The following is a 15,169-nucleotide window of genomic DNA, read 5'->3' on the forward strand; positions in this document are numbered from 1 at the left end:
ACATGTGGGACAAAAGATTTTTCTGAACGATGAAAAGGTGTTTATTGCTGATTTTAATAAGACTATTAAATATCAGGGGTTAGAGGATTTTGAGGATTTTAATGGACAAGCTTCTAAGTTGGACTTTGTTGATCATAAGTTGTCATTTTTCGAACAGGTTACAGGTCCTTGGTTTGGTTTAGAACATTTGTTCAAAGATATACTACCATTGTTTGCTAAGTTTGTTTTGATTGTGTTAATGTTGTTGTTAGGTATAATTCCTATGTTGGCATTGTTGTATTGTTGTTGTTCATGGTGTCATAAAAAAAGATTTACTGAGGAAGAATTTAATGCTAGATCTTAAATTCTGATGCTGAAATTTAATTATATTGTATTTTTGCAGGTTGGTTACGGCGGCAACAATGAATCAAAAGTTATTGAGCAACGAAGAAGATGGCCGCCACAAACAATCTGTCAATGAAGGAAATCAAGTCAAACCTGGTCTACCGGTGTCTGCATTGGTCAGCAACTCTGCATCTCGGCTGGTGTTGGTAATGTCGCGCGTTGAGCTGCCCACGTTGAGTGTGGGCAGGGCGACGAAGAACATATTTTTGAGCAGTGAGGACATGCCACTGGCAGATTTAGCTCGTCTTATTGATAATGAACCAAGGTTTAAGTTGAATTTAGTAAACATGCTTTCGGTGCAGTTAGAGATGGGGAGATGCATCAACTCCATAGACTGGCCTGTGGACAGGATCCCTATCTTTACCAGCCAGAATTCAAGACACCTCAACCTGATGGCGGCTGGTGAGCATTCTAAAGCTATAAACAGAAAGTTGTCATGGAACGAGACAACCAGTTTGAATAAGTTGAGTGCAACCATATTTCTCTCTAAGCTTGTTTGCGAAATTTTACCAAGTTTGGTGTTGCTTGCTAAGATTGAATACCTGGATGGAGATGAGAGAAAAAGCTGTCAAACGTTGGGCGAATTGTTACCCATAATCAAACATATGGGGGAACTTGAGGATTGGCATCAACTTTCAAAAATTGACGTCATACCTGCAGATGGTAAAATGAGCCTTCAGACGGTGTTGAGAACGGTGGGTAATAGCGTTGATCTGAGGTTGAAGACGCAGGTTGTGTCAGCTATCCGGCTCCTGGCACATTGGAAAGACGTCGTGAATAAAGTATCCTTTATTCTGAAGCAAATGCCATCCACAACTTTGTTCGAGTTACAGAAAGATTGGCTTGATGGAAAGTCTGAACAGGATTTGAGTGCTAAAGTGTTTATTGACTCTATTCAGGTGAATGAATACATGAACTTATCAGTCTACATTCCACGCATTGTGAATGTGAATTCGGTGAGTTTAATCACCAGTGGAGAGATGCCAGCTGAGATACGTTATGTTAGATTGGATGGACAAAGAGAAATAATTGATAACCTGGTGAGTGCCACATACGCAGGTAGTCTGGTGAATGATAAAGTAGACGCAAGAGTTTTGACCTGGGAAATGCAGATGCGCTGCAAGCGTCTCCGTCCGACTCTAGCCAAGCAGATATTGTTATGTGATCCAGATACCACTTTAGAGAATGTAGTAAAGGAACTTAGATTGGAGTTGGATGGAAAAGTTTATACAAGTTTGTTGACAACCAATATTGAGTGGAAGTTTAATCCTGAACACAAAGTAAATGAGTGGTTCGAGGGTGATTTCAAGTTGGTTACTCGGTTTGGGGATCCTGTTTGTGTTCAGATGGATCAGCCCTTAAATCCGAACATTCCTGTTTGTCTGGACCTTGAATTGTCAGGTCAGCAATGGCGTGTTGATGAACAAGTGAGGGAGGAAATGAGGATGGAACACACGCCTGGAATATTGATGATGCTTGATAAATTTGGGGAGGAGGTTAGTCGTAAGCATCAAAAGATTTTGGATAATCAGGAGGAGGTTGATAACGTTGCAACCTCGATTTCGGTTGCGGTTACTAGTGGATTTGAAAGATGTTTTCATATGCTTGGTGATACTGAGGCAAGGATGTCTCAAGACGGCTTGTGTGATGAGACCGCAAAACTTGGAGTGAATGATGATGAAGCTATCATGCCTATGGATATTGAAGAATCTGGCAAGAAGAGCAGAACGTCTGGAAAAAGAAAGTAATAAATATAGTTTATGTGTATTAATTCATATTTTATTTTATTTTATGTATTTAATATTTGTTGAGGCAGTAGTAGTCTCGAAAAGGTTTAAAATTAATGTTTCATATTAATGCTCTATAATACCATGCTTAAATCTGATGGTTATATGTTAACCAGTGTCATTTTTATATCATGCATTTATGATAACTATGTAATTAATGCATTAGGTGTTAATCAATGCATTTTTCAATAATTATATGTTAATCAATGTTTTTTCTTTTAAAAAAAATATATTAAAAAGAAAAAAAAAACACATAAAGAAAAAAGGAATATAAAAAAAAACACAAAAGAGTTCTAAGGAACCAAAATAATAAAAAAAAAATGTATACGAAGTGTTTAAAGATCTGGAAATAAAATATAAAAAAAAGAAAAAAATATGGCAGGTGTCATACCAGATCAATTATTATCTATTTAATAAGCGTTCAACGCTACTCATAATATATATATGATAATTAACATGTAAAAACCTATTGTTATATTTAATCTGAAATATTACAGTTTGAAATCCAGGTTCATGTTAAAGCCAGGGAGAAATGTGATGTATAGTCCCTTTCTTCCTGACTTAAGAGCAATGCATGTATTTTATATTTGAGCTTTTAGTTCTTGTGTCAACCGTTTCGGAGCAAGACATTGCTCTGCAACACGACACGAACATAAAAGTGAATAGTTGCCTTAAAGTTTAATATTATTATTGTATGTTTATCTTGTCTTGAATTAATACACTTTATGAGAATATTTAGCTGTTTGTTCTTGCTATTACTATACGTCACTATATTAAACACATAGGTATAACAAGGATGACAACATCCATAAAAGCGAAGCACTGAAACGGTAGGACAAACGTACATTAACACTTATATAGTGTCAGAACTGAATAATCATAATATAAATGTATAAGAGTCAAAGCAAAATTGTAAGTAAATTTGTTGAAAAACTGCTTGATTCAGGATAATGTTTATGGACATACTTACATTTTTAGGACTTGATTATAGAGTTGCTTCGCTTATTACGTTATACTTTGTTGTCCCAGAAATCAATATACCAAAAATCAGATCAATCGGATGATTAGATCACATAAAAATTTGTTGTTAAAAAAGTAAAAAAATCAAAATGTTTAAAATGGACGTACGGACATTTTGGTGATGCTTATAGAGTTGCTACGCTTTCTAAATCGTACCCAACTATTAAAGGAATTACCATGCAAATTTTGGAATCGATAGGACAATTCTAACATGCCTAAATTAACAAAAAAAGCTATCCGTTACGGACGGACGTACGGACGGACCGACCCTAATTATAGAAAAGCTTCGCTTTTAATAAAAAGAAGTCCATAAAGCCCCAGATTATTTCTTTTGTCTTGAATTTTAATGATTTATTATAAAATTTTTGAATTTCTTGCATATTTAAAAAAACCAACACAATTTTTTGAATTATTAAAATGCTAAGATAAAGCACAATTTATGAATACAAAATTTTTATTTCAGAGTACTGAAAAGAGTTCCTTGGCCCTGGCTGTTAGATCTCACAGGTAAAAATACACATTTTATATTAGTTTTAAAAATGGCACAATACCTTTTACTGCCAGCGTAATGTAGAGATGATCTAAGTGCGTACCCTTGTCTTCGAATTGAAGTTTTTAACATTGGTCTGAACTGTGTCATAACTAACGACGTTAAAAGATACCTACTGAAGCGCGACGTTAAAAGTTAGAGGAAAGCCTTTGCCAAAAACAGATAATGATATGCACAGATAGAATTTCCAATCAGAGGTCGTGCTGTCCATGGGTTGGTTGCCTGAACGTTACACAGTAAGGCCCGGCTCTTCATAGGTATAACAACTCCCCAAATTTAATCAGAGAAAGAATTATTCGTTAGTGATTTTTATGAAAAATTTTAGAAATTACTTATTTTCAGGACCCTGGAGTTAGCAAGTGATAACTATTATGTTATAACTTGTGGGAGGTCGGGTTTCAAGAATACAGACACAAATACAACATCTACTGTTAAACTATTGTTAACAAGGTAAATATATTTCCTCTGTGGCTTCGTAACCAGTTAATATCTGCTAGATTATAACCGGTTCTCAGCCATACTGAAAAATCATGTACAGCATCGCGTATTACACTATGTTTTAAGCTGCCGGCTACGAGAGCCAGTTGGCTCCGAAAGTTAAAATCATAATATCATAGTGTATTATTTTAAAAAATCTCTACTATGATTTTAAGAAATGGACGAATTTGTAAAATACAATTTTCCGGACATAAAAATAAAAATCATAAGATTAATACCAGTTTTTTTACACCGCGTGGTTAATGTTATAATTTTTCATGATAATAACCGCGGAAATATGTTTATAATACGATGCGATAATTAAATATAATAAATTTCAAGAATACAACATCTGCTATTAAACTATTGTTAACCAGGTAAATATGTTAATATGATCGGGTATTGATGACAAGAAATCTTGGGGGATAGGACAATGGTCAATAAATTTAATGTACACGATAAATAAAGTTACAATTTCTGTAGATTCAAAATTAATATTAGATTAGTTAACTATATTTTTAACAAAGATTTCAGAGAAAACTATAATAAAATATGTTCATATTTTACCTTTAATAAGTTTAATTAATTACTATTTACGAATTTAATTTACAACCCCATTTTTGACATATTTTTTTAGGCTTAACAGAAATCTTCTTTTTTTGCAACAACGAAAAGTTTTGCATTACTTAGGGATTGCAAATATCGAATTGTGTTATAGCACAGTTTTTTTGTTAAATATTTTCTTTCTTATTATTGATAAAAGATTTATAAAGTATCAATGAAAATTTAATTTTATATAATGATTCTTCTAAACTATAAAAATATTGTTGACAATGTATAAACATGTTACTCATATGACTTCACCGCTGTAATAATTCATCTTTCTTCCATGGCCTAGTACACATCATAGGAGGGTACCACAACACATGATAACCCAGTTTCCGCTCATAACAAGGACAAGTAGGTTCAGAGATTCAAAGATTATTTGCTGTAAATTTTGTATGCCATTATTCCTTAGGAATCTTTTAAAATGTGATCTTTTTCAAGCAAACTATCAAGGTTATCAATTTGGTTATGAGGTTAGGTGATATTCATTAGCCCAAATTTATTTTTTACCTTTAAATAGAAAGCAAGTTCTAAATGTATCTGTTTGAGAGCTAAGGTATTCCCGCTAACGCCGATACAAATCAAACATAAATTTAAAGAATCTAAGTTCTTTTTGCACCAACATGTATGATAAGCAATAATTTAAAAGATATAGTTTTAGAGGCATCTTATTAACTTTGTATAAAAGAAAGGGAGTAAAAGAATTATAGAGCTACTTCGCTAACTTAGGTAAGATGCAATAATAAAATGGTAAAAGATGATTAGAAGCCATTGATTAAGCAGTTAACACCGTTATATTTCGATTGTTAGTAAAAGAAAAGAATCCCAATAGAGAAGCTTCGCTCTTGAATGTTATAGCGAAAAGTGAGGCAGGAGTAGGGGGAGGGTTGAGATGGTTAAAGGCGCACTAATTAAGCAGTTAACTCCGTTATAGTTTGGTTATTTGTGTGTGTGTGTGTGTTAGTGTGTGTGTATGTGTGTGTGTGTTCTAATGATTACTAGAGAAAGAAGAGAACTTGTCATTATATATCTTTTCTTTAGGTGTACAAACCTTCCCGCTAAATATCAATGCTATTTTAGTAGCGAAGCTACTTTATTAAGTGTCTGTCGGTCGGTCAATCTGTAATCATAAAATACTTTTTTTCACTTCCTACTCGCTTTACTTCTCCTGATTTCCCCTAGTTTTATTTAAATAGGTAAATCTATAGGCATTGTTTTGAAGTCTTCATCTAGATATTGTTAAGATAGAGATTGTGCCTTTCTGTCACAGAAATCTTCATGCAATTTTTAAAATGCCAATCTGCGAAAATAAGCTTATTGTTATTTCATCTCTTGTTTACTTGTTTTTTACATTTTCCCTATTAATGAACTTTGAAATTTTATGATTATTGTGTTAGCACTTTGGCTAGGTGTATGTTTGTGGGGTGTTGTGGGTTTGTGTGAGTGTGTGAATGTGTGTGTGTCATTCATTAATATAATTGTTGGGTATTATTAAAGCTCAGCATGGCTGCTCACCTCTTTTCTTTATTCTTATATCACCCTAGAATAAAGTTACTTGATATAGAGAGTTATAGCTTTTTTAATGGGGGCTAAGCTTACACCCCTAGAGGCCTCTTTGAGGAGATTGTCCTGACTTTCAATATAGATTGTATAAAAAAATGGAGGGGGGGGGGTTGTTGGATTGAAGCATGAATGTTCTCGGATAATGGAGATACCCTCCCATAAATTAGTTGAAAACCTTCCCATGATCTTCAAATTTCCAATGGTTGCTAAGGGGGGGGGGAGGGTGGTTAACTTGTGAGCACATATCCCTAAAATCACTTTCCAAATGAGTCAGTTTTATTTTCTATTCTTCAATACATCTATTATATTTGATCTTTCTTTTTAATTTTTGTTCAGAGCTCCATGATAATAATTTGATCATTTAACCCCAATATATTTCATTCACAGTATTTCATTTCATTTAATTTAAAGGTTTTTCTTTCAAATTAAAAGCGGAGCTACTCTATAAATTAATTTTATTTTCTGTGAGGGTGGGGGCACTGAATGTAAATTATACTGGTACCCATAGTTTTATAATGACGTTCTCTCATACGTTGACTTAAAACTAAATGTAATCATCATGCAAATGACCAATGATAGGCCAATACACAGAATAAACAAACAATAGCAGGCCAGTATACTTTTTTATTGACCAATAGTAAGCCAGTATGACGTCATTTTTTATAGGCACTATGAAAAGCTTAGAAAGTTTTGTTTATCAAAGTGAGGAGTTTATATTGATTTATGGTTAATTGTCTTATCCCTTAAGATCCCTAAACATATTTTGAGGTTTTTTCCAAGAAAGACCATAATAAAATTCTAAAAATTAAAATTTTTCTTCTAATATTATCCTAAACTTATTTAAGATTTAAAGATTGAAATAATTGTCAAATATAATGGTTACAGCTCAGTTTAAACTCATACTTAAGCATCGTAAACACAGCGAATATGTGAAATGAAATGATCCCACAATATGAAGAAAAAATAAGAAAAGGACTTGATATTTATTTTAAATGGTTTCAAACATATTATTCCGCTGAAACTAAAATGACTTGAAGGCTAGGCTGGTTTTATTAGCCCCTAGGGCCTTGTTGAACATGGAAGAAAAATAATTTGAGAATAGTTCTTCCAAATAAAAACTCTGTTATGCTATTTCTAAAAATAGTTTTATGTAGTTTTGTAATTCCATATAAGCCACATACTAAACCATGATAAAATCAGATAATTTTACATTCTAAAGCAAAACTTTAAAGTTTGAAATTTATGATTTTGTCATTAAAACTTAAACTATAAAGAGAAAAGAAACATTTACTATGATAAATAATGCTAATAAAAATTTGTATTTATTTTCTTTTAAGTTCCAACCTTCTTTATACTAAAAAATTTTATTTTAGACTAACTTTTTTTCGTTTTAAAATACACATGATCAATATTATTGGTTCCAAGTTTTTTTTCCAAAATTGTATAAAAATGATGTATTATCAAGTGAATATTATCAGGGAAATAGGTATAGGGTAATGGACAGATTAATTAATGTAGAAGTAATACCTCGGGCTTATAAAATACATTTTTATTTAGAATGTTATTCTAATGTATGGGTTTCTCTTTTGTGGTTTTAAGTAGCACCATTCCTTTTATCTCAATCTGATTTTATAAATAATAGATAGCTGTATTTGTACATCACCAACCATGCCTGCCCAACCCCAGAGTCAGTAAAAGCTGCGAAAAGAAAACATAAGTTGCACTTTCACAAAATTGCCAGGACAATAAAAACTATTGAATTTAGTCCATTGTTCTATCCCTAAGTTCCTGAAACATGATGCATGTTTGCCTAAAATGAAGACTATAAATAAAGTTTCCAGTATGGCTTCGAATCCGATTAATGTCCGCTGGATTAGAAACGATTCTCAGCCATACTGTAAAATCATGTAGCCTTGGTATTTCAGACAATTTTCCACGAGTATTAAAATGGAATATTTAATTTAAAACCAGTTTTGTTAGCCCCTAGGGGCCAACTAAACTGGAATCTATAATATATTAATTTACTATCCGCGGTTAGCTGTCTATAATACAATGCTATAAATAACTATTTCCTCTTTACATGTATAGTAAATCTAATGCTACCAATGCCCAAAACTTTATTCATAAAATGTGTTGTTCACAGCAAATATGGATTTAAAAATGGATAAAACCTTGTTTTAAAAACTAAAATTGTCTAGTTTAATGAAATATGAATTGAGTTCTGCTATAGTAAAGTGATCTTAAAAATTAGTTTGATTGATCGAAATATAGAAATAATCTTTTTTATCATGTAATATAAAGTAGTAAGGTTTTTTTCTGAAGCTAAAGATCTTGAAAACTACTGGTCCGAATTTGTTGCATTTTTCAGGGAAGCTTTATGAATATCTTTGGTTGGTCTTAGGGTGTTTTCTATCTTCACATAGAAACAAATATTTAAATTTATTTTAGCTTTTTTTTATCTTGGATTATTAGTCAGGTAGTAAGGGAGGGGATAATGGATCGAATATTCAATTTTTAAGAGTCTCAGACTTTGGGTACTGGCGTAAAGGGAATGTGGACGAATTCAGCAGTTTCTGACTGACTTTGGGTACTAGCGCATCAATGTCTCGCTAACTAGCTAAGTTAGTTTTGAATATTGCAGACAGAAAATTTTTTTATTGTTGGCTGGTTTTAACAAATATTTTTTCCCAAGAAAGTGTCATTTCATGTATAGAAACTGTACTGTGATATTCATGTATTAAAAATATAAGAACCCCTTGAATTTAGGTAGCAGTTAAAAATATATCAGAAGGGTTTCTAAACAAGATTTTTCTAGTGTTTAATTAAAGAATGTTTATTACATTGTGATGTATTGGTAATTTAATTTTCAAGTAAATGATTTTTTCTTAGAACTAATTTTGTTTTAAATTAAATTACCATGATCCCTTTACAATTTTGGTCCTATTTTCTGGATAAATCTGGTTTTCATTGCTTCTCAGCGAAAACTCTTAAATTGAATTAATTGCCCATTGTCCCCTCCCTTACTCCCTGATTATTAGTACCATTACCTATAATAAATAATGTAATTTTTGCAGGGATAGAGGAAACAAACAAATAATGAAAATAATTGTCATAAGTTCATTAAATCTATTGTTCTCCTATTAGTTGGCTGAAAAACTTTAGAGGGTCACATTAAATCAAAATTAGGTTGTACGTACATAGTAATGTAATAAAAAATTTTCATCAATCGTTTTAATCTACATAAATGGTAATATTGTTCATCATAATTAGATTATGGGGATAATTTATTGACTGTCCATTGTCCCATCACTTAATTTTTGAAGATAATAAATATGATGTAAATAATATATTGTTTTAAAGTCTGTAATTGTCTTGTTTTTGCTTTTGTAAACACATTTCAAATTTTAATATTTACATATAGGTAGATAAATAGATTTTTATTTCTTTATTTTATACTAGCGGTATCACCCTTAGAGGCCTTTAGGGACACTTGTAAGGGGGGGGGGGTTGGTTAGAACCCCTTCAAATTTTGAAAAGAAAAGGTGAAAAAAAATGTGGGGTGTCTTCATATTTTTGCAAGGGGCAATTTCTCTTCGGAGGGTTGTGGCTCCCAGGAAAACTACAATGTAAGGAGAAACATATAGGTTCAGTGGTAAGCAAGATTCAGAATACATCAGCCTCAACTAACCAAAGAAATTGTCGGTGCAGAAGATTTTCGTTTATTAAAACTAAATAATATTATTATATTTTTAAGAGAGGGAAAGAAAATAACAGAGGCAACGTATGGCAAAGAATACAAGATACAGGCTGAAATGGATAAACCTTCACGTAAGATTTTTTAGTTGCGAAGCTTCTCTATAATTACATATGTCCGTCAATCTGTTTGTCCGTCTAGTTTAGAGAAAAAACTGGATTATTTGCAGCTTCCAGTATATGATTTACTTGGTCCATTGGTATAGCAGTAATGCTACAAAAAGTATTTTTTGTTTTTGTCTACTGAACATCTGCTTATAAAATCCCTTTGTTTGTATGTCAATCCATGATATTTTTGTGCTTCGTTACTTATGGATGTTTAAACTGTTTATCTTTTATTGGTTTGGTGATATGACAGTACATCATAAATGATTGATACAAAATTTACTGAATCTACTTTGATTATTGAAGCATTTATAATTTTTGAAAACACAAATTAAGAAGTAAATGCTTTATCTATGAATGAATATAATTTTCCTATTCTTATGATAATTTAAATTTTTCTAGCTGATTTTGGGATTCGAGTGAGGAACTGCTTTGCTTTCAGTGATAAAAATTCATCAGTCAGGCTCCTAAATAATCTAGGGTAAGGTTTTTATTAAAAATTATTTGAATAAGTTCCATTTATACTTTAAATCAGATTCATTTTCCTTGAATTAGAACTGGTTATAAGCCATACTGAAAAAACATGTATTTTATGATCGTATTGTATGATTGAGGATTGTCAACCCAAAACAAAAAAAACATAGAAAATTTTTTCTCTTTTTTGTTGGCCCAGCTCTTTGGATCCTTGGGGCCAACAAAGTAATTTTTATTCTTTAGTTTTTCTTCATATACGGGATTTACTGGCTAAGAAACTATATGCTAAAAATAAAAATGCAATACTAAGTTCCTGTTTAAGCTTGTATGTAACTTTTAAAAACTTCTTGATGGATTTTTAGGCATTTGAAATCAATCGTTTCCCTTGAAACTTATTTTACTTGAATTTAAAACATATGTTCATTACATGTTTTTTTTTACAAATAATATCAAATATTCTAGATTTTTGTACTTTATAGAAAGCAAATAATTCAAGGCATTTTTTGCCGACACAAATGACCATATTAACAATAAATTAATTTTAGCTAGATACATGAATGTATTGCTTAACTAATTAAAATTCTACTGATGTGTATGTGTATAGAGCTTTAGAGGTTTTGGGCCATTAATTTAAAACACAACCGATTTATGAAACAGATTTATTGAAAAAAATATATTTAGAAGATAAAGAATAATAGCAAACTAGTCATCCATTTATGCATCTAACTATAATTTGGCAGACATTTGGTCAACCTGGCGCGCTGTAATATATAATTTCTATTTTTCACCTCTAATCACGAAATCACTGTGAATTTTAAAAAAAATAATTTACAGAACAGCTAATCTTCATTCTCCAATCAAAGACCAAGTTAAGGCCATAACTCCTAGGCTAGCATAAGAAATTTTATATCACATGACCTTATATTTGTGATCTGAGCTTAATTTAATCGACAATAGGTTTTAATTAATCTAGAACATTATAAGAGGATTAGATTATTTTTTCGCCTGACTTGTCAAAGATATAGTCTTCCTTCTACTGAGGGGAATTTAATGATCCGAGCCCATGAACGACTTTTTTCTTGTTTAGCTTTTTAAACTCTTACTTAACCTAGCCTGAAAAGGTATCATGCAAATAGTTTTTTTTGTTTTGTTTACTAACACTAATACTTATTATCGTTGTATTACAGAAACGTGAAATTTTAAATGAGAAAATTTGAATCTGAGAACTGACACTGTCTCGCTGTCCTACTGTCTCGTGGTTAATTAGCATTTTATAAAACTATATATTATAATCAAGTAGCACATACAATTGTTTCTAGAAAAATTTAAAAATTTCCCAGGGATCTAAAGGGATAAAACAATGTCCGATAAATTTATGTACATTTGCCAATAATTATGCACAAAATTACCCCTTCTGTAGATTACAATTAGTGGTTGAAACACTAAACTGTTAACCAACCAATCAAAATTCAATATAATCCCTATAATTGTTGACTGTTGAGCCAAGGAGTAAAAACAAAAGTTTTTATAAAACTTTGGGGACCAGTGTAATAAACAGCCCAATGTTCCCTCCCACCCTGAAAATTTAAATTATGGAAAAATAGTTTTTTTTTGTTTCTTAAAATATTGTTAAAGCAAATTGGTTTCTCTAAATAGTATTAAAGCATCTCAAAATAATTTCTAAAATAATTAAAACTAACAATACTACTATATATATTTTTAATTATCATCTTTAATGGAAATTAAAAAGAAATTTATTGTATTATAACTTTAAGTATCGCAGATACTCTATATGTAAGGCATATCCAATATCCATACAATTGTAAAATTAGGAAATAGTGTTTATTCCAATATGGCTTCGAAACCGATCATTATCCGCAAGATTAGAAACGGTTCTCAGCAATACTGAAAGATCATGTATAGCATCGTATTACAGACAATTTTATACGAATATTAAATGAAAAATCATATAATCAATACCAGATTTATTAGCCGGGGACTTCGGCCCCTCGTGGTCAATAAACTATTAGTTTAATATTTTACATTTGCCTATCCCAGTATGCTAGAAACTCCCACACAAATATTAGATCCGAAGGCGACAATAAATTCAGGGGCCTGATTCATAAAACTTTTACCAGATTAAGAATAAGCAGCTAGGAGGTGGCAATGATCGCAGAGCGTTATAAACACGTTTTCTCATTCGTTGACTTAAAACTTTGAGGACTTTTATTAAATCTTGATTGGATTGAACAAACTAGTTAAGTCCAAACTTTTTAACAATAATTTTAATCTATATAACTTTTTATCATGATTGGAAATATATTAATTAATCGTCTTTTGAAATTGACTTGAACACCTTTATTTCATATGAGGTTGTACTACTAGAGTATATTTTAGTATTTTGGTAAGATAAAATGCTTTGTTTAAGTCAAAAAAAATATTTTTGCTCTTTACCTGGATGACCCTGCCAGGTTTGCTGGTTTTCTGTGACCGCCAGGATGGAGATATTTAAAAATTTCAACTCTCAGTTATGTGTCTATCTTTATCTTTCACACACAGAAAATGAGATAGAAAAAACCGGAGGGGGGGGGGGGGTTAAAGTTTAAGATAGGTAAAATCAATAAAATTTTACAAGTTATGTTATGACACTATATGTAGCTGATTGTATTCATATGTTACATAAGGATGATAAAAAAAACATAAAGTAGATGCGCTTCATAAGAATTTAATACATGTAAACTCTTACAAGCCCTATTCTACCATGCATTCCAAAGGGATAGTTAAAGGAAGATTAAATTTTCGCCTAAGCACCAACTCTACAAAAACATTTTGGCTTTAGAGTAAGATATGGGATAATTATGTGTATCAGAAGTAGAAATAGTTTTTATTTAAGTGCAGTTTCCCTCAGTGATAAAATAAATACAGTAGACCTAGATCCCTAATCAGTAAATTGAACCAATTAAACAGAGTGTAGGAACTATCCTGCCTTATTATTGGTTAGAACAGTTTGGTACTAAAGGGCAGTTATACAATCAATTGAATTTCTTAGGATAAAGCAATAGTTTTGGAAATTATACCATCCAAAACTTGCATTGCTCGTTTTATTGGAATGAATCATATGTGATTAAGTATAACCAAAATACTTCGTCTGCTAGAAATTTCTTTTTGGGTTGGACTTAACATTGTGTCTGACAGCCTATCTAGTCCAGTAATCTATAATTGATAATCCACACAAGGATAAAAATATGTATTTTTTTATTTTCGGTATTCTTTTATTCTTCATTGGCCTGTTCTTGTATCCGTGGTCGGTATGGCACATATGGTGTGCAAACACATATCAAATACTTATGTGTGTGATTGTGTGTGTGTGTGTGTGTGTGGCACAAAAAGTTTCCTAATTACCCCTGGAAAAATGACAAAAAGTGAATAAAATGAATGTTCTAGCTGTCTATCAAAGTCGATCTTTCACATTTTTTAATACAACCCAAAAATAAGGATAAAATACAAAATGCTAGAAAATTATTTTTCAACGTACATATTATCTAGTTGGGAGCTAAAGGGATAGGCCATTAGTATACATCTACAATGGTGAAAAACAAAATTACTTTTTCTGTAGATTAAATATATTGGTTGAAAAGTATGGACACTCTTGGTTATACAGACCAATCGAGTTTTAATGAAAGTTTCAAAGTTTTTTTATTACAAAAATAAAACTTGTTTGTTTAAAAACATTCGTCAGTATAACTCATTTTCCAATGTCTTCTCACTCTCTACTCATTTTGAAGATAGTTATACCAAATATCCGATTGATTCTTGCTAAAATTTAAGTATAATTATTAAGGCTGGGCAATGTTACAACACATTTGTTTTGCTGAAAAAGATAAACTTAGAGCTCACAAAAGAACGTATCTGCTTATTGTAGGTTAGGTTAGGTTAAGAAAAGCCCCGTAGAGGCTAGAAATGTTTTTTTAAGCGGAGGGGGGTATGCAAGTAAATAGGTTTCAATTAAAGCACAAAAAATGGAATTGTTTCATTAAAAATTAGAACCATATCCTTTGCTAAGCTATATCTCTTCTTCTTTACTTGACGAACATTAAACAATTATACTTTTAATTCTCAATATTCAGACGAAGGCAGACAGACAGACAAGGTTGTAAATAGATTCTCATTGCAAGGATGATAATATCTTGAGTTTAGGATTGGTTAGTTGGTCTGGGCATTCATGTTTGATTAGAACACTATTCATACTCAAATATACAGGGTCTTCAATAATAACTACAGTTTGGGACACTGCTTCTGAGACCCTTGCCAGATTGGGTTAGTGGAAGGGGTCATTCCCTCAGGGGCATATGCATATAGCCTAAAACCTGACCCAGTCAAATAGGAAGCTTTAATAAAATTAAAGACTTTTGATCTGTAGTTTTCGAGATATTATATTACATAGTTTCTC

At 31.6% G+C, this 15,169-nt stretch overlaps 1 protein-coding gene across 1 annotated transcript in view; it reads left to right on the forward strand.

The window, feature by feature from the left end:
• Positions 1-15,169, forward strand: part of LOC145321372 (uncharacterized) — an 83,705-nt gene that overhangs the window by 41,136 nt on the left and 27,400 nt on the right. Inside the window, exons 4-7 of the mRNA XM_080162875.1 lie at positions 3,655-3,698; positions 4,084-4,191; positions 10,142-10,215; positions 10,648-10,726. Of these exons, the coding sequence (XP_080019001.1) occupies positions 3,655-3,698; positions 4,084-4,191; positions 10,142-10,215; positions 10,648-10,726 (305 nt within the window). The remainder of the gene's footprint in view (positions 1-3,654; positions 3,699-4,083; positions 4,192-10,141; positions 10,216-10,647; positions 10,727-15,169) is intronic.

The sequence above is a fragment of the Acartia tonsa genome, chromosome 1 (genome assembly GCF_053477335.1).
Source record: "Acartia tonsa isolate MP-2025a chromosome 1, ASM5347733v1, whole genome shotgun sequence".
In the NCBI taxonomy this organism is placed as follows: Eukaryota; Metazoa; Arthropoda; class Copepoda; order Calanoida; family Acartiidae; genus Acartia; species Acartia tonsa.